This window comes from Festucalex cinctus, chromosome 4, assembly GCF_051991245.1.
Source record: "Festucalex cinctus isolate MCC-2025b chromosome 4, RoL_Fcin_1.0, whole genome shotgun sequence".
Lineage (NCBI taxonomy): Eukaryota > Metazoa > Chordata > Actinopteri > Syngnathiformes > Syngnathidae > Festucalex > Festucalex cinctus.
Genome location: NC_135414.1, coordinates 9,338,710 through 9,359,601, shown reverse-complemented (window position 1 = coordinate 9,359,601; position 20,892 = coordinate 9,338,710). Strand labels below are relative to the sequence as shown.

At 38.0% G+C, this 20,892-nt stretch overlaps 2 protein-coding genes across 4 annotated transcripts in view; one reads left to right on the top strand and one right to left on the bottom strand.

Annotated features, from left to right (window-relative positions):
* The window catches only part of LOC144017284 (phosphorylase b kinase regulatory subunit alpha, liver isoform-like), a 28,964-nt gene extending 16,249 nt beyond the window's left edge, over window positions 1–12,715 (bottom strand). For both annotated transcript variants that reach the window (XM_077518675.1, XM_077518674.1), the window contains exons 1-11: window positions 12,312–12,715; window positions 8,055–8,213; window positions 6,751–6,798; window positions 6,369–6,537; window positions 5,804–5,886; window positions 5,657–5,737; window positions 3,452–3,550; window positions 3,031–3,177; window positions 2,597–2,650; window positions 2,140–2,262; window positions 1,924–2,019 (exon numbers count right to left, since the gene is read on the bottom strand). In XM_077518675.1, coding sequence (XP_077374801.1) covers window positions 1,924–2,019; window positions 2,140–2,262; window positions 2,597–2,650; window positions 3,031–3,177; window positions 3,452–3,550; window positions 5,657–5,737; window positions 5,804–5,886; window positions 6,369–6,537; window positions 6,751–6,798; window positions 8,055–8,213; window positions 12,312–12,389 — 1,137 coding nt within the window. In that variant the 5' untranslated portion in view covers window positions 12,390–12,715. The remainder of the gene's footprint in view (window positions 1–1,923; window positions 2,020–2,139; window positions 2,263–2,596; window positions 2,651–3,030; window positions 3,178–3,451; window positions 3,551–5,656; window positions 5,738–5,803; window positions 5,887–6,368; window positions 6,538–6,750; window positions 6,799–8,054; window positions 8,214–12,311) is intronic.
* On the top strand, window positions 12,071–20,866 carry LOC144017282 (AP-1 complex subunit sigma-2). 2 transcript variants are annotated; one of them, XM_077518673.1, is made up of 5 exons: window positions 12,071–12,089; window positions 13,872–14,050; window positions 16,963–17,071; window positions 17,151–17,288; window positions 20,275–20,866. In XM_077518673.1, the coding sequence occupies exons 2-5, from the start codon at window positions 13,872–13,874 to the stop codon at window positions 20,320–20,322; spliced, it is 474 nt and encodes a 157-aa protein (XP_077374799.1). In that variant the 5' UTR covers window positions 12,071–12,089; the 3' UTR covers window positions 20,323–20,866. The 2 variants fall into 2 exon arrangements, with proteins under 2 accessions (XP_077374799.1, XP_077374798.1); XM_077518672.1 differs by lacking the exon at window positions 12,071–12,089 and adding an exon at window positions 13,171–13,300.
* The last annotated feature ends 26 nt before the right edge of the window (window positions 20,867–20,892 follow it).

Below are 20,892 nucleotides of genomic sequence, written 5' to 3'. Positions count from 1 at the left end.
AAAATAATTTATTTCCATCCTCAACTGGTCCGTGAAGCATTATGGGATGAGGTCGTCTCCGCCCTCTCGCCAGGGGGAGTGACGTCAGACAAGTTACGTTTTCAGTAGGGGTGGAACAAAAAAACGATTCGACCGAACCATCGTTCGTCAAGGGGAGCTAAACGACCGTATCGGTTGCGAGTGAGGCTTTATGGTTTTCATAACAATAGCAAGAGTTCTGCGCCGTGCTCTACTTGTTTTGTTTACATTTCAGTAGCATCACCATTCAAGCTACTTCCGTGTTTCCGTGCTCGCGACACGGCGCGCGCGCGCGCAACGAGTGACAACATACAAATGGAGACAGTTAGCAGAAGCCGGTGCCGTACATCTCGGTATTTCCCATGGCTATCGAGTCCTCTCGGTGCACTTGTCCCGGGCCGGTGTTGGTACTGCGCGCGAGCCAAAAAGAATAACTCCCGTGACGATCCAATGCATGGATTCAAACGACACAGGTATGTCCCACAGCCAACACACCAGCTAAGCTAAAAGCACACTGCAAGTATCTCATTTCTCAGTTTGTGGCTCCCTGTCAATGTCTACAACTAGCATGAGCAGCAGATAGGAGAACTGAGACGTGCCCGCGATTACGACAGCCCAAAAAACAAAATATAAACAGTAGTGATTCTGTGGTCATCATCGTGTCTCAGATTAAAAAAACAAAAAAAGATGTCATACATTAACCAAAAATGAAAGTGATGACAAAAGAAAAAACAATTGTTAAATACAAAAATTGTTGATTAAAAAGGGAAATGAACTTTTGGAAATATTTTTGCATATATTAAGTGGTTAAAATGTGTTTGATAGATTTATTGTTCCATAAGGTGGCTTCATATTTCTTTTGGCTGGACGGTAGGTTTATTTCATGTCTTAAATTTATGTTTCTGAAATACTTCACAATGTGCAAATATTCTGTTTAATTGTGTTGGTGTCTGTCTAAAGGTTAAATATTTATATTTAACATTAAATTATCAACCTTTTGTTTTCCTGATCCTTATTTTGAAGAGAAAAAACAAACAAACCAAAAAACAATTATAACTGTCAATAACTACTAATAAATATTTAAACTGATACATGTGTACACACTGGAATAGCGGAACAAACAAACAATAGAGGAATTTAGGGGATTTTCATTTTCAACCTGGATAGATTTTTATTTTTTGTTTTATAAAAAGTATTTACGTTACAAGAAGTCAAGAGAGACTGCCTATTTTGTTTTTCATTAAAAAAAAACCTTTATTTTCATGTTAAAAATGCACTTTCAATAAAGTATTTGGAACTCATTATTTTTATGTTGAGATGGTGTTATCGGCAGCTGCTGAAAGTAACTAAAAAAGTAACTTTTAATCTAACTTAGTTACTTTTAAAATCAAGTAATCAGTAACGCAATTTAGTTACTTTTAAAATCAAGTAATCAGTAAAGTAACTAAGTTACTTTTTCAAGGTAACTGTGGCAACACTGTATACTATCTATCTATCTATCTATCTATCTATCTATCTATCTATCCACCCATCCATTGCTCTATAGATCTATATCTATATATAGATCTATTTATCTCGACATAGATATATCTATCTATCCACCCATCCATCTATATATCTAGATATAGATCTATCTAGTTTAAGATCGAGATATAGATTTATCTATCTAGACATAGATCTACCTATCTATCTATCTAAGACCTATATAGATCTACATAGATGTATCTAGATCTATCTATCTATCTATCTAGATAGATAGATAGATAGATAGATAGACCTATATAGATATATCTAGATCTATCTAGTTTAAGATCTCTATATATATATATATAGATATAGATCTATCTAGCTAGACATAGATCTACCTATCCATCCATCCATCCATCCATCTCAATGGACCAATACCTTGTCGCTTGGCACAGCATAAAGTTCGGGCAGCAGTTTGATGCCATTTTTACCCCTGATCAAAATGCCCTCCAGTGCCTCACGGTACTCCTGTACCTGAACACAACATAATACAAAGGTTTGATCAAATAGTACAGTACTTCTGTAACCAGTTATTTAAAAATAACATGGATTCCATCACTGACATCACTGAAACAATGAGGTTGTCTTTCTTACCTGCACTTGGTCTCCTGTAAAGACACCATCAAGAATGAGGTAGGTCCAGAAAACCGGCCACTCGCATTCAATATTTTCAAACAGCTTCAACTCAGCAGGGTCATAATGCAGCCGAGTTGGGTCCTGCGAGATAGGACAAAATATTTGATTCATTATGGATACAGTATGTGTGATACAATTCGTTGAGATTTAATACAAGAAGTTACTGCATGAGTCATATCAATTTGATGAAAACGAAACAGTGAGTGCACAGCCAGGAAACAATTACACTGTTCTGTTCTCTCATTTCACACAGTATTATATAATGATGCCTGGAGTGATTAACCCATTCTTACAATATTTAGGCTTCAAATTACCCGTAGACAATATTGTGACCCGTTTTGGACTTTTTGATGGTTCTAACCAAGCCATTTCAAAATAAGATACTGCCTATGGGCTACAGTGTTGAAAATCTCACCTCTTTAGGACAATGATATCCATCCCTGATGAAGCGGCAACAGCCATAGCGTCCCTGACAGGGAATGCAAGGTTATTCATTAAGTAAGACACAATCTATATTAGAAATATCGCATTGAACCCCACCAAAGAAAAGTGACACAAAAAGTATATATACTGAAATAATGATCTCATCTCAATGTACCCACAAATATTTACTGTAGAAAATCTGGGCCAGTGGTATTTGGACCAGGATTTGGTTGCATGAATGGAAACGTGGTCATGCTGGTTAATTATACATGCTGCTATCTAGTTCAACATTATTATGTATTATGTATATTATTATAAATTGGATCATTTCCCACAAATGTGCCACAGCACATTGGTTTGGATTGAAATCACTGTAAAAATACACCCTTCCTGAATAGAATTAACAAAAGGTGGTCTTAATAGTACCTGCAATTTACCGATGATCTCCGACTTGGTGATGGCCACCAATTCCGCATCCTCCACTGCAAACGCAGGGAAGGAAATAACAGACAGGAGGCCAGCATCGATCTCCTTGGAAGTAGAAGCTCTCGGCAGCATGGAGCACAAGATGGACTAAAGGGTGTCAAAACAGGAAATATAACAGATTTTTTAAAGAACTGAATTTACTTAAATATCTTGAACAGCAGTGAAGGCACTTGCCTTCCAACTCTGCGCATGGAAAACTGTTTGAACGTTTATTTGTTATACTTGATATCCAATAGTGGAAGTGCAGTACAAAAAAAAGCCATGTACTAATTGACAGTACTATTAACATTATAAAATTATTTAATGTAGTAAACCATTCTCCATACTTTCATATGCTTAGCAGGATGAAGGCACGTTGTACCTGACAGTGTTCGACTTCATCAGGAAGAACATGGATGACGGACTTTGGGCCACCGTGGGCACCAAAAAGATCCAATTCGTCGATAGCCTCAAGAGCTGCCTGGAAGCACACAGAACAAACATACATCACGCATACATACATTGGATTGGTTTATATATCACATTATGCAGTGACTCCAACCAATGCACAAATAATATTCCTTTGTTCATCCATCTATGCCAGTGATGTATACTGACAGCCAGAACAATTGATAACAGAAGGTACATATTGTTTATTGGTATGTCGTGAGATTCAAATAGAAAATATGTGCCTTGGCTGTATATAGGATGGGAAACGCTGACTAAATGAATTGATCTGTGAATGTAAATAGAGTGAATCCCCACAAACAAAATCCAGGAGTAAACGACGTCCCACACCCTACAAAAGGGTTTGTAATTACCTAAAGATGCCACAAGATGGCAGCAACATGCTACGTTTTCTGACTGAAACTCCGCGAATTACTTCAAATTGTTACCATGGGCCACATTACCAATTCATTAGAAAATTAACTCATTCACTGCCTTTGACAAGTATACTTGTCAATTGTATTTTTTAGAGCGGTGCTAAATGGGGGCGAATCTGAGCATGCTCCACTGTAAATATCAAACTTGGAAACAACTTTACTGATGCCCAACCACCGGTAGATGACATCATTGCCCCATTTTATAGGAAATAAACACAGTTTCAGAGTCCATGGGAGAAATGGCTGTATTTTGGCGAACCTACATTTTTCTGCTGTCAATTATAAAAGAACGGGACGGGACAAAAAGTAGGGAGTCTATTCTGTTATTTGGTAGATTCGGTTTATATATAATTATTGAATGTAATATCACGTGAGTATCCATCCATCCATTTTCTTGACCGCTTATTCCTCACAAGGGTCGCGGGGGCTGCTGGCGCCTATCTCAGCTGGCTCTGGGCAGTAGGCGGGGGACACCCTGGACTGGTTGCCAACCAATCGCAGGGCACACAGAGAGGAACAACCATCCACACTCACACGCACACCTAGGGACAATTCGGAGCGCCCAATTAACCTGCCATGCATGTCTTTGGAATGTGGGAGGAGACCGGAGTACCCGGAGAAGACCCACGCGGGCACGGGGAGAACATGCAAACTCCACCCAGGAAGGTCCGAGCCTGGACTCGAACCGGAGACCTCAGAACTGGGAAGCAGACGTGCTAACCACTCGACTACCGTGCCGCCCCACGTGAGTATTGGAAATGTAAAAATTTTCTATAATGACTGGCAGTGAATGAGTTAAGTAGACAAAAACTGTTCGTTCGTAACTTTTTTTTTTTACTTTTTATTATGTCTGCCGTACATGATTTAGGTTCGTAATTTTTCGCCCCATAATGCAATGGGGTATCATGCTTGCGCACTTGAGTATCACAGGAATTGAGTATGTTCAAACATATTTGCGAGTAGGTTCGAACGTATTTACAAGTATGTTCGAACGTATTTGCGAGTATGTTCGAACATACTCGCAAAAACATATTTCAGTACGTTCGAACATATTTGCGAGTATGTTCGAACTTATTTGCGAGTATGTTCGAACATATTTGCGAGTATGTTCGAACATATTTGCGAGTATGTTCGAACACATTTGCAACTATGTTCGAACATAATTGCGACTATGTTCAAACATTTGCGAGTATGTTCGAACATATTTCAGTACGTTCAAACATATTTGCGAGTATGTTCGAACACATTTGCAACTATGTTCGAACGTATTTGCGACTATGTTCAAACATTTGCGAGTATGTTCGAACATATTTGCGAGTATGTTCGAACATATTTGCGAGTATGTTCGAACACATTTGCAACTATGTTCGAACGTATTTGCGACTATGTTCAAACATTTGCGAGTATGTCCGAAGAAATATTTCAGTACGTTCGAACATATTTGCGAGTATGTTCGAACTTATTTGCGAGTATGTTCGAACTTATTTGCGAGTATGTTCGAACGTATTATCGAGTATGTTAGAACATATTTGCAAGTATGTTCGAACGTATTTGCGAGTATGTTCGAACATATTTGCGGGTATGTTCGAACATGTTACATGTTACTCCACATTGGCAGCTCTACGCTTCCGTACAAAGAAGTTCCCAAAATAGCACCAAAAAAAATGCGGGTTCACTGTAATTCTAATTTTTGGTTAACATACCTTAGCGATTCCGACAGAACTCCCGTTGAGTTCAGGGATGCCCTGGTTGGTTTTGTCACCTCGCTCCCACATCCCATAATCCTAAAAGAGATTCCAAATGTCTTCATTTCTCAACATAATTTCCCCACCCAAAAATATGATGCTTACCGCAACCTTGTACGCAGCCTCGATGTAGAAGACCAAGTTTTGGATAAAAGCCACCTCATCCAAGTTTGAGATGATGCGAAGACCTGCGTGATCACAAAAAAATTCGGGGTCTATGATATGTCCAAAGAACTTAGCCATTTGAACATGAATATGAAACAAAAATATATATGTTGCAATAACATTTACCTCTTACATACACCAAACAATGTCTCTTATAGCAAAAAACAAACAAACAAAAAACACTCACTTAAAAATAAAAATAAAAAAAAAGCTCTCATACACCATTAAACTTCTCATACACACAAAAAAAACAAATTGTTTGAAATGGAGCCAATTTTCTACTCTTCTATTTTCTAGTTCCTCCTTGTTAAATGACCACAAGTGGGAGGCCGATCACCCACTGACGCAGTTGGTATCAGCTCCGAGAATCGGTACACGCCCTTGAGGAACAAAGCTTTTTGTGTGAGTGAGAGGTTATATTGGTGAATGCGAGAGTTTCTTAGGTGATAGATGTTATTATTAGTCTATATACGACACCTCATACAAAGAAAGCCTAGTCCCAAACCTGATGCCGTCATCTGTGCCAACATCAGCAAATAAATGGAGGTGGCATCCACCTGAAGATGACCCCATTGGTCGTCTCCCACCACTGTGGCGCAAGTGGCCGTATCATATTTGGCATGCAAACAATCCTCGGTGCTCTGAGTGTGTTTAAACTTCTCCACCTTGGCAACCTGAAAACAAACACGGTGTAGTTTCAGCAGAGCTATCGTATCCCTTACGATTTCCATACACACAGTTTCCATTCACACAATTCTGACCCGGGCTAATATCATCCTAAAAACAGTCTTCATGAACTTATGGACTTCAGATGTTTTCAAAGTGGGTTAAAAGCTTGTCCGGCATCAATAAACGGATGATTAATAAATACTAAACATGGGTCTTACCTGTCTTATCATACAACGTAGAAGTCCTTGCATCAGTTTGACCACACTCTACCAAGAAAGCACATTAACATATATACATGTTACATTGAATGTTTGTTTAGGTTAACTCATATCTGCAAACTGATATTTTCATATATTTATACATATTTTCTTCTTAACTCTCTCCACAAACACGAAGCGATTGTTAGTTAGTTACGTACAAAAGATTGTTTGCTGTTTTGATTATTTATTTATTTATTTATTTATTTATTTATTTATTTATTTTTTAATCGATAAGAAAAGATTTCAACATGGGCTATTTAGCAAAAATAATCACAAAAAGTACTTTAAAAAATATTTAGGTTTGTTATCAGTTTTTATACTAAGAATAAAGTAGATAAAAAGAAAATCTTTACTGCGATTGTACATATGATGAAATGTGGGTACAGCAACAACAACAACAACAAATGATGAATAACAAATTATACTAAACTAAATTAAATTAAAATATGGCGAGACTAATAACCCATAAGACACAGAGGAGTAACTGTGGAGACATGAATATCATTAGCAGCAATGTGGAATAATATTCGTCTTACTGTAATTTCATCACTCCCAGTTAAAATGCATATTTGATATTTACAGCCGTCAAAGGCAGCGACAAAGTTATTAAAGCTCCAATAAGAATATTCCCTATTCGATAATCCATATATGCATGCAGTGGATAAAGAAGTCTACACACCCCTGTTGAAATGCCAGATTTTTGTGATATAAAAATGATGCCAAGATGAATCATTTCAAAGCTCTTAACAACTTAATGTGACCACAAATATGTGATAGCTCCTTATAAACTGGACTAATCTTCTTCTTATCATTGAGATGTGGCTGGGCTCAGAATTAGTCATCACATTCAAATTCACTTAAATGGGAGTCAGAAGACACCTGCCATCATATAAAGCTACCAGCCTCAAAACCACCCCAAATAATGTTTCTCTCTTCAAGTAGGTTTTTCCCGACTTTCTAACAAAATTCTATAACTATCTATCTGTTAATTCAATTCAATATTTTTTTTTTATTTCACTCTTTCAAAAGAAATGAAAAGGGACAGAAAGAAGTAAAAGTTGTTTTGTCACAAAGAAAAATCAACATCCATCTATCAATGTATATCTCTACTGTAAACAAATGTAGATTGGGGTGCATTTGCGTTGAATCCTACTGAAGCACATATGAGCCACAAATATAAACTGTTTGGTCATTATCGAGCCAACATCCATGAGGGCGATGACAGAAAAGAGGAACGGGCTACGACGAGCTGTCACAAACACCTGCTCCAGTTCGTAGGCCTTGGCCTTGTCCTCATCCCGGTCGGCATTCTTGCGATAGGCCATGCCCAGCCCCCACACGGCCAGAATACTGTACACATTATCCCTCACCCACGCATCCTTTTTCTGGGCGCTGGCAGGCAGGAGTCCTGACACTGGGTTCTGAAACAGACACACGTAATTGAATCACATAAATCAATACAAAGCAGAGAGGAAGGGACACGGAAGCTTCCTGAAAGGTTTATTAGCCCATTAATTCACAGCAATCAGCTTATATGAAGCATATTGGAAAGCTGTTTGAGCATTTATTCAATATTGTTGGTATCCTCCTGACTAAGAGCAATTCAAATTTGTCCTCTGTAGTGGACCTTTCTAAACCTGAATATCTCCCACCCAGTACATAATTAACTCCTTTTGTGCTCTATAGAGGACATTCAGAGCTTTCCAATGATACCAAATGTGTAGGGGTGGGGCTTTGCTATCTTTGATTGCATCATAAAAGAAAATGGCTTCCCTCAATGCAAGCACTTTTTAGGGAAGAGGAAAAGTAAGTGTATAACACTTTTTATTGAACAAATGTAGGCTTTAAATGTAGTTAGCATGTTTTCTATAAGACTCTTAAGAACACATGAAAGTATTGTTTGAATTATTTTAACTGTATTTGAGCCTAGCATTTAAGTTTTAAAAAATGTCCTCTGTAGTGGACACATCATAGCTTAAAAATACAACTTTTTTTTTTTTCCAAAAAAATTTATTTTGCAGTATTCCAGTTACTTCACAAAGATTGGGGAATATCAAAATAAACATGATTGGGCAATGGATTTTTTCCTGGTAGTCAGGAGGATATCAAGCCTAAAGTCCATGCACTAGTACGCTCTTGGTCCTCACAACTATTAGTAGTACTAGTGACATCATAAAATAGTGCACCGTGCACAATTTTGTCTTAGCAAAGTTGTCTTACTAGTAAAGACAAAGAGTGTACTAGTAGATGGACCTTGGACTGGATATTAAAGATAGGACTAGGTTGCACTAGTAGAATGACCGTATCACTAGTAATGCTTTTTTTATTTGCACTACTTTGCAATTTAGTACTGAGAGGAGGCTACTAGTGCATTACTTACTAGTTATTAGTAAAGTTGCATTTTGTACTAGTAGGCCAAAGGTGGCACTAGAAGTGGTTGAATACAAGTACATGGACCTTGGGCTGGATATTAAGAATAGGACTAGGTTGCGCTAGTAGAATGATCATCTCACTAGTAATGCTTTTTTTTTCACTACTCTCTTTTCTTCACTAGTAGTCGGAAAGCTTTGGCATACTAGTAGCACAACTACATGCCACGAGAGAGGCACAATTTCTAGTGGGCAATTTAGTACTGAGAGGAGTCAAGTCAAGTAAAGTCAAGTTTATTCACAGTTGACAAATAGCAACGACATCCCCTGATCAAACTGTGGTTTGAAAGGGCAAGGACGCTACTAGTGCATGACTTACTAGTTATTAGTAAGTTAGAATTTTCTATTAGTAAGCCAAAGGTGGCACTAGAAGTGTACTGCAACACAGATGTTATATTTGTGCACCCTAGTCATTTTATCAGTGTGCGCTAGTTGTTCTAGTAGTATGCTGAATTGTCTTACAGGACAAAGAGCATATTAGTACATGGACCTTGGGCTGGATATTAAGAATAGGAATAGGTTGCACTAGTAGAATGACCATCTCTCTAGTAATGCTTTTTTTTCCCACTACTCTCTTTTCTTCACTAGTAATCGGAAAACTGCTATTAAGTGGTCTTCACAAGGCTACTAGTGCATAGCACAGTAGTTTAACTAATCAGGTTTAATTGCATTCTAGGAGGCCAAATGTGGAACTGTAAGTGGAAAAAATATTATTAACAAGACAGTTATTTGTTGTAGTGTTCTGAAACGGAAGACTAGTAGCCCACATGGACCTTATAAGCTGGTCATCAAGGATATCAAACGGCAGCTGCAACAATTAAGTGAATTAGTGCAGGGTTTTTCTGGCCTACAATAAATTTGCACTGACTCTGGTAGACGAGTGCCTCAGTGGTATGATGAACAGAAATCAACACTGCTGCTTCATTTCAGATTTTAATGATTAAAATACATTCTGTAATGCACAAATTGGTGATATGGAACTATCGCATCAGAATGGAATACTAGTGGTGGGGGGATACATGTCCAACATGCTTCAAAGTGAATTCAAGAGCCAAGTCCCAAGCGACAGGCCTCTCTAATCTACGTCATGGTTGACCTTTGCCCGTGTTTGCTTCTATGGACTCCACGCTGGTGGAGCCTGAACCTCAAGGGACAAGACAACATCTGGATTTGTCGATGCAAACAAACACACAGTATGTCCCAAATATTGACTCCAACAACCTATATCTAACCTTTAAATACAGTTTTGGTCAAATTTTTAGGAAGTTTGGATACACCAATGTGTGTCAATTCAAGGAATTGCTTAAACCAAAGTAATATACATACTGTATTTTTAATTAATACTACATTTGTGAGCATTAACTTAGCATCTCTCTAAAGACATTTTTAACATAGCTTTTTTTTATTTTATTAGAGTAACAGGCAAATAAACTCTTTCACAATTAAAAAAAAATGTTACATTTTATTTTTTTATAATTCAACATAACACAACACATTTGAAAGAATTAGCATTAGACTTTGTGGATGTACCTAACGTGGCATATCAGCATAATTGAACAACTAATTTGATTTTATCTGTTTACTGCACGCTTTATATCGCTAATGACTCTTTGTACATTTGTGTATTATGTCTTAAATAGATACAGTATTTCGTTACTTTTTCTACAATGCAACCATTCTCAAAGTGCGACATGAGTAGGGGTGTGAATTGCCTAGTACCTGACGATTCGATTCGTATCACGATTCACAGGTCACGATTCGATTCGATACCGATTAATCCCGATACGAATGGTCACGATTCGATACCGATTAATCCCGATACGAATTTATAAGTCGATTGTTGCGATTTTTTTCCATTCAAATTTAGAAAATACTATCAGTAAATTTGTACATGTACACTGTAAGATTTGTATGAATATATTTATCTAAAACTTGAGGCTTATAACCGTGAGCCACTGTACACAAACAGTTTGCAATCTGTTTCACATTTGAACAGCATTAAAATAAAAATATTAAGGCTTAATGTGCCGTTCATATAACATTCTTCCATGCTCAAGGTGTGAATCCTAAAAAAAAAAAAAAAAAAAAAAAAACCCGATTCTGCCGATTATTGAATCGATTCGAGAATCGCGCGATGTAGTATCGCGATATATCGCCGAATCGATTTTTTTTTTTTAACACCCCTAGACATGAGTACCACTAGTTGTGAGCGGGCTCCCTCTAGTGGTTTGCGCAAGAATCACGGAAACAAATGTTCAAATTGTACATAATGCTGGAGTTGCTTACTTAAACTTTGTTTTGTTTTGTTTTGATTTTTTTTTTAATAACTGAAATATTATATATATATATATATATATATATATATATATATATATATATATATATATATATATATATATATAAATAAAAGTCATACTTGACTCATTGAACCATTTTCAGCAGTGAAAAGTTTATATTTTGTCCAAAATTAATTTGATAACCATTATTTTTCATGTACAATTAATACCTTTAAAAACTATTGGTTCCTCTTGCTGTCGACTGATGACACCTGTGCTGAGGAAGTAGCTAACAACCAATCATGGCTCACCTGTTTTCTGGGGTTGGTCAGCAAATTGAGCCATGATTGGTTGTGACCTACTTCCTTAGCACAGATGATGTCATCTTTAGTCAACAGCAAGTATAAAACATACTTTTTAAAGGTATTATTCGTAAATGAAAAATAATGAAGTTATCACATTAATTATAGGCAAAATATTAACTTTTTACTGCTGAAAATGGCTCAATTAAACACCCAGTAATAATGTACAAATTGTGCAACATTTAGAACCACTGTAGGCTACTGGGGTGACTCGGACTACCAGAGACACAGTTTACACACAGTACTGTACAATATGATGTTTATTTTGATTCTGATTTGAATAATTATGCATGTTGGGTGTGTTCATGAATACTGTATTCTTTCTTTTTAATACCACTCGAGGGAGCTCGCATATCAGTTGCAGTATTGTACCAAGCTTTAACAATCACAGTTTCTATCCAAATTTCACGCTCCAATTTGGCATTATCCAAATGCATACAAGTGTTGAGTACCTGGTGACACAGAATAGTCTCCTGGACAAGCCTGGCATATCCATCCAGCCTCACTCCCGAATTACTGCGGCTCCTCATCCTCGCGTAACAGCTTGGTTATGTCCGAGCAATCCCACGTCACATGTTTCTTGTGTAAAGCACGATTCGAAGGCCCTTCTATCAGCCGCCCTGCATTGCAGTTAGTGAACCATCCCGGGCTAGTGTATTCCACACACACACTCCACAGATGACTCTGCAAACGGCTTTGTGCGGCTACGCTTTCTTACCGAGGAGCATCCACGCCGTTGTAGACATTATTGACACGGCCGCAAAATAAAAACATGAAGACGTCAAAGACAGTGGTTGGTTGTCAGAAACGACGCTTTGTCGCATGAAGTCCAAAAGAAAAGAAAAAAATACATGTGTATATATTTGTCGACAGAGGGCGCTAAATGACTTTCCCATCGTGGTTGACGTAACCGTTCCAATGTAAACAGTCCTTTGCCCTACCGTAATGCAGTCATTCCAGAATAAGAGGACAGTTTAGGCACCAAACGGATCAATATTTTTCCTATATTTTATTTTTTCCCTATTTTCTAAATGGATTATTTTAAATTTCATGGCGGTAGGGGGAGGGAGACAGCTGTAGTTCTAAATTTTGATCTCGTGGTCTATTATAAGAGCGCAAATTGATAGATGAATGAATAAATGAATGAATGAATGAATGAATGAATGAATGAATGAATGAATGAATGAATGAATAAAGTGCCGAACGTAAGTAATAACGGTACGTCTCAGCCAATCACAATGCAAGTCTCGGAGTTTTTCTGTCCAATCAGTGAGGACCTCAACTGGTTGCTGCCTCACTTCACCATCATTTGCTAACAACTAGCTGGATGAGACGCTGGCTAGCTAGCCTGACACGTTCCGAAAGCTCGTTTGTCTTTTTTGGGTGGGGGTGTTTTATGTGATTTTACACATCTGACCCATCGTCCAAAACTACTACGAAGGTAAAGAGACGCGTTTTTAAGTGCAGTAGATTCAAGCTTGATGTATGTCGTGGAAAGAGGGAGAAGTGACATATTGCTTGTTGATGTTGCCATCCATTTAGCAGCAGAATCGAACATGAGCCGAAATGAAACTTTTCACTGAAGCGTCACGGGTGTATGTAGTTATACGAACGAACAAACGAATAAATTTATGATTCGTGCATGAACCCATTATTATAGGGTAGCAAAATAGCTACTGGGAAATTCCAAAGTTGGAAACTTTCTATGGATTGATATTAACGAAAATTGATGGGAATAAACCAGGAAATCAGATAATTGGATGTTGGCTCGAGAGTTGAGGGGAAATGTGTTTTCCCTGAATCGTGACCAAAACAAATTTTATGCAGTTACAGTACAGTCCCCAAGTAAGTGTTTGTTTTTGTTTTGTTGCTTTTGTATTTTGGTGCTTTGTGTTGAGAGACAAAATTTGTTTATGATGAGCTACCCTCATTATATTGAACAGCGTACATTACCTATTAATGATTAATTTCTTCTCATAAGTGAACATTGATGTGTAACTTAACTCCATCAGATGCAGTTCATGCTGCTGTTCAGCCGGCAAGGAAAGCTGCGCCTCCAGAAGTGGTACGTGCCTCTCTCTGACAAGGAGAGGAAGAAGATCTCCAGAGACCTGGTTCAGACCATCCTGGCGAGGAAGCCCAAAATGTGTAGCTTCTTGGAGTGGAGGGACTTGAAGATTGTTTACAAGAGGTGAGTCTTAACATTAGGTATACCTTCATAATCTAATGACGTTCTGTACATTAACTGTATTACAAAAATCTGCTCCTCAGGATAAAAAGATAAAACAATTTTTTTTGTAATGCTCAAAGAAACTGTGATCTAGCTGGTAACTATCTTTGTCTTCACTAGAAAGACAATTCAGCATAGGAAGCATCAATTCAACCAAGTCAAGTAAATTTTATTAATATAGCACTTTAAAACAACCATCTCTGCATACAGTGTTGAGTAAAATCAGTTCTGAGGTAAAGCAAACAACACTAAATGAATAAATTAATGAATGCCATAAGTAGATAAGTAAATAAAATAAATAATAATAAAATTAATCACAAAAGTCGCAAAATTGGGTTAAAAAACACACACAAAAAAAGACCAAATCCTGTCCATTTAAGTATTAAAATTTGCTAACACTTGAATATTGTTTTTCAGATTTTGCTACAGCTATTGCCAGGCACTAAGAATTCTGGCATTTTGTGTTCACCTTCTGTTGAGTTGGGCATGCCAGAAACGCCCCCTCTGCTCAACAATGAAGGACTGTGGTTTAAAAAAAAACAATAAAAAAAAAAAAAAACAGTGAATATTTCCTGCCATGTGTTCCAGCCATTTATATACAAAGGCACTTTTCACATGTGCCCACATAAGTTCTATATCAGGATAACATCACAAAAAGAGGGTACACAACAGTGATAGCCCGTATATTCATGATTCAGCATTTTGAAATCACCAATCATTTATTTTTACCTCTTTTACTGCCACACGTTATCAAAAAAACAACCCCGAATGCCAGCGGATTTCGAGCATTTTAACTCCTTTTTCGAAGCAAACAGAATATTGTGTTCTTTTTGCTACATAAACAACATGGGTACAACATGAAAGATCGCATTCCATTCTTTCATTAGTAAAGAAAAAGTATGTTTCTACCTTATTCCGTTCTTTAGTAATCACCATTTGAAAATAGGTCATTTGAGTGACATTGAGCGAAAATTGAAAAGAAAAGATACATTTTCTCCACAACAGTGACTTTGATACTAATATTTTTTGTTTAGTGACGCTCCGTCAAATTAGGTTTATTGTTACAAAGGCTTTGACAATTCACGTCAACCTTGAAAATGTTCTATTTCATCAGATTGCGTCATGTTTCATTGTAATTTGCAGCTCTAGTTAGGGCCCGAGCAGCTACCGCTGCCATCTGCTGGCCATAGTTAGTGGGTGTTTTTGATTTCACAACTCATTGACCCGGCTGCACTGCACTTGGACGTTGCACTGACCACTGATATATTAACGTTTATGGCGGCAAACATCGTGATTTTACTCAACGTTATTAAACGTTTTTGGCGGGCAAAGAGTTAAGAAAGATTTTTGGGAATCTATTGGTCGTTCTTTGCTTTAAAAAAAAAATAAAAATAAAAAAAAACACCTTTTCACTGTTTTGTGGCTTTGGTGCCATCTTGTGGCAGCTTGGTGCCAAGAAACTATGTTGAAGTGTGTTGAGGAGCTTCATGTAGTGTGGCATCCATGGACCATTATAGACCTTTTGTGGGGTCCATTAATTATAGGGATGTAACGATATCCAAAAATCACGGTACGATATCATGATATGAAGTAGTGATAGACCGATATGTTTTTTTCAAGGCCGATACCGATACAGATTATTTGTAGTCAAGTTGGCCGATAACCGATATTTCAAGCCGATATTCATTTGCAGTAAAATGGGGAGGGGGGGGGGGATTCTTTCAAACTATATATAATTTCTCACTGAGTAACAAATTCATGTGAATGTAGCTCATTTGGGGTTTTTGTTAGGGTTCGTAAAAACGTTTCAAAAAGATTTTTGCGGTGAAAAATTGTGTGAATATGTTCCAAATCTGTTTACAACAAATAAAAACTGACTGCGAACATCTAACAAATCCTGATGAAAACCCCAAATTCGCTACGTTCGCAAGTATCCCCTGTTCAGTGAGCTTTATCGGCCTTCAGATTCAAAACATGGCAGATGCCGATATTTGTCAAAATGCCAAATATCGGCGCCGATAATCGGCCGGGGCCGATTATCGGTCTATCCCTAATATGAAGGTCACGATACGATAATTATCACAATATTGTGGGGAGGTTGGCGATACAAAAAATGATCACTATATTGTAAAAAAAAAAAAAAAAAAAAAAAAAAAAAAGCTCATACTAAAGAAAAACACAATATTGTGCTTTTGTACATTACGGTAATGCATATAAGCAACCTCAAATCTATAATAAGAATACTGAGGTACTTGCTAATGCAAGCACACATTGAGTTCCTCCACATATTGACTCAGTTTACAAACATATTACAACTGACCATCAACTGACCATTAGCGTGGATTTTAAACACAAAGGGCTAAAACATGCCTTGTGAAAATTAAACTGCACTAAAAAAAAAAACTAAAAAAAAAAAAACTAGCCACCAAAGGGTGCTAGAACTGCACAAATGGAAATCAACCAGACTTTTTGAACAGATGTGCTGCTTTTAATATCGTGACATGATGATGACAATATATTGTGGCAGTTTTAATATCGCAATATCAACATATTGGCATTATCGTTACATCCCTAATTGATTAGTTACTGATTTTTGCTATTTATGGCGGTGCTAAGTCCCTATAAACTATTTATTTCAGTTGGTTACATAAGAACAAGTATGTACCTCTTTGTGCAGGAAATGGTCTGACACATTAGCTGTAGGGATGAAAATATGTTTTTAGGAATGACGTCACTTCCAACTATTTTCGATCTGTAATGCCACATTCGCAGTTCAAAATAGTCCAACAATGCTGGTCAGATGATTACAAATGTTCATGTTGTTAACAGTCAAACTCTAACTTGATTTAAATTGTTCCGTGTATGTGTGCTAGATATGCCAGCCTGTATTTCTGCTGTGCGGTGGAGGATCAGGACAACGAGTTGATCACCCTGGAGATCATCCATAGATATGTGGAGTTGCTGGACAAATATTTTGGCAGTGTGAGTTTCTCATTATATGCCACATCCATTTTTTAATATGAGAACTAACTGGATTGATAAATGAATTATGTCCTCATAGGTGTGTGAGCTGGATATCATCTTCAACTTTGAGAAGGCCTACTTCATCCTTGATGAATTCTTGCTGGGCGGAGAAGCGCAAGAAACCTCCAAGAAGAACGTGCTGAAGGCCATCGAGCAGGCGGACCTGCTGCAGGAGGTACATACGTGCACTCAGAACGAAAAACACAAAACAACCGCAGACCCTTACGATAAAGAACGGAAAAGACAATGGCCACTGATACGGGATAAGAGTGGTCGACTTTTTTTTTTTTTTGATTAGGTAGCAAAAAAATAGATACAAGCGCTGTGATGGCAGTGAACTCAACTCCACAACAAGCTGCATTGTGATATAATAAACCATTCTTCCCCCCCCCAAAAAAAAGAGAAAAAGAGGCTTCAAGTTGTTAGCTGAACATAAAACAGACAATTACACTTTTTACGTTTAGAAAAACCACATAGCTTAGCCGTTAAGTCTGCTAGTTTAAAGGCGGGGTCTTCCATTTTCACTCAGGAAAATGCACTATATAAATACAGGATGTATACCCATGAACTCCTTCTCAATGTACACCTCTGGGCTTCTGTTAACGGTTGGTGGTGATTTTTTTTCCCTAACCCCCCACTCCCCCAGCCTGTATTTTGCCATTTTGTGTTTGTTTTGTCAACAGCGGGACGTTTCTGTGTACAGACAGTTGTTTACCCCTCCAGCCAATCGCAGAGCGGGGGGTGGCGGGGGGCGTCACTCACTGTCGGCAGATGGGGCCGGGCGAATTTGTCGGCTGCATGACGTCACTCCCACGGCAACTTGACAGCACGCACGGGTTTTTTATTTATTTATTTTTCACTCACTCACACAAGCTAGCTTGTGAAAATGGACGACCCCGCCTTTAATGCTAACATGAAATTGTGTGTATGTTGCGTAGGGTGGTCACTTCCATAAGGTCAAAAAGGAGGACATCTTTAAAAAAAAAAAAAAAAAAAGAAGAAGAAAAAAGGTGTTCCATCGCTATAACGCAGTTCTCTTTTCATGGCCTCACTGTTTCATGGATGTTTTTAGTACAATTTTGCATGCATTTTTTACAGTAATGTGCCTATTTTAAAAACTTTATGAAGGTTTGAACATTGAGAAAGTTTAAACAAGGGGAAAATGTAAGAAAATGTAAACGGCTCGATGAGAAAAGTGAATATACTGTGTGGTGAGGGGTTTTAGAGCCTTAAAACATTTGTAATAAATGAAAAACAAAAAGCCAACTACTTTGTGGATTTCATTTATTACGGGTATTTTTTGGATCCTAACCTCAGCGGAAAACGAGGGAACACTACATCAGACTTGCAGTGTATTTCCATCAACAATAAAGTTTTGCATGGTTTAGATAATGTTTGTGTAACTAAATGGTAACTTATTTTGAAATGCAAATAACGAGGAAAAAGGTCTTCACCTGCTGCTCGCCTCTTGCTTTTATACTTTTCCAACCCCGCGTGACGTTCAATGGCTGCTTTGCCTTGACTGCTCACGTCCACGTCTAATCGGCAAAGCGTGCAAACCGTGAAACGAGTCTTGACTACTTTTGGCCAGGAAATTGTGCTTTTTTGTCCATTCAATATTAAAAGATGTCCTGCGTTTTGGCATTTTTGCTAGCGCAGTGCGAGGAAATGACGTGGAGCTTTTACATTTATTGAACCAATGATATACGAGAACTTACTCTTGGCCAATCCCACACCAGTTGACAAACGTGGGGTGGGGGCGGGGCTGATGTTGATATAAACCCAATGCCAGCGTCCTGCTGCTTAGGTTTGTGCATGATGCAGGACACATCACTGAAAATAAGGACTGTCCAGCCTAAATGTGGACATCTGGCCACCCTAATGTTGTGGTGCTATAAGCCTTTAAGCATCGTATTGAAGGTTACAGTGCTGAGTCACATTCTTTATCCTCTGCGAACAGTGTTGGGAAAGTTACTTTAAAAATGTAATTAGTTATAGTTACAAATTACTTCTTTTAAAAAGTAATTGCGTTAGTAACTCCCTTACTGCTTTCTGAAAGTAATTAGTTATTCAGCTTAGTAAATATGTGTTTTGTTTTGGGGGGTTTTAAATAATAATGTTCTATCTCTAGTGTAAAGAATGTTTTTAATAATGAAGAATAAAAATAATATATTTTAGAACATCTATCTATTGGAACTCCAAAGATTGCAACTTGCCACATGCATAGAAGTAAAAATGTATATTAAAAAAAATAAAAAAGAAGTACATATTGAACATAACATTCACACACTTTACTGTAATGCAAAATTATGAAACCTAAATGTAAACTTAAATGTAAAAAGAAGAAGGGAAATCTGATAACCACTAAACTACACCCGTTGTCTAAGAAGTTAGCAAAACTCTTTCGGCATGGAGGGGTACCCCCTCCTCATCCCTGTGTTGGAATTTTAGCCAGGAGTGCTCTAAATGACTCGGACTCCACATTGGACAGGGGGAGCATGTTTTCAACAACAAACCTTGCGGTTTAAATGGTGAGTTCAGCCTTAATCACCAGCTGTTGCTGCTGAACAGCAGTTTAAATCAGCGAGGAGTAGTGTCTGTACTTCCAGATATAAAATGCTACATTTTCATTCCCCAGGCTCTCTGTCGCCATTCGAGCGCTCTTGTGTTTTGATAGAAGTGCGTGCGGCACACATTAAGCTGGGGCCCCCGCCCACACAACATGTTAGCCAATCATAGTACACAAGCAGCGTCACCCCTTAAGTCCCCTCCCCCACCCCCACCCGTGCTCAACTGTCGCGTTCTTCTCTGCATTTGCAACTGATGTGGAGCTGTCTGTCAGCTTGGTGAAAGGTTGACACCGCGGCGCTTCCCGAAACCAAATTTTTGTAATGCGGCACTTTACATTATCAGTAACGCTAACGACGTTGTAACGTAAGGAACAGTAATTAATTTGATTGCTCCGTTCGTGAAAAAGCAACGCAGTTTCGAACGCCGTTATATTTAAACGCCGTTATTAGCAACACTTGCAAACAATGACTAATAGTGTCATACTGATGAGCGAGAAGTTGACACTCACTCAATTAATAGTGCTATACATTTACTGTACATTGAGTTTAAGAAAGGACAATGCCCATGTGATGTCTCTTCTCCATCCACAGGAGGCGGAGGCCCCACGGAGTGTTTTAGAAGAAATCGGGCTGACATAGACTTCACGTTGCCAGAACAAAATTTACGTCATCGTTCTCTCCCGTTTATTGTCAGTGTTGTACTCGTTTGTATGTACTGTAATGTACTGTATGTATGTAATCAACATGTCTGTGCTGTATTTTTCTGAAATGTAATCCCCTGTAACGTCCCGTGACAGTGGTGGTGTAAAGTGCGGTTCAATTATGCGTCTCCTCTGTAGCAGCTCCCATCGTCGTGTCTTCTAACGTGCAACATCTCGAAACCAATGTAGCAACAAGAACACAGCCTCAGTATCAATTCTACAGTGTTAATTCAGTCAATCATCACTTAATTTTGTCTTTGACTTGTTGGTGGTTCATTCTTGACATAAGTGTTGTGGAAGGTTCTGAACATCCACGTTTGAGTAACGTGGGGTTCCCGAACTCAAGCGGTTTTCAGAAAAGCAGAAGTGCAGATGTCAATCTCATCGTGTAATACTGATACAAGTCTGCCCATAAACTAAACCAGTTATATGGAATTCAGTTCAAAATATGTTTATATGTAGTGTTGTTTGTGAAACTTGATACATTTTTATTTTGTAAAGGGACAAA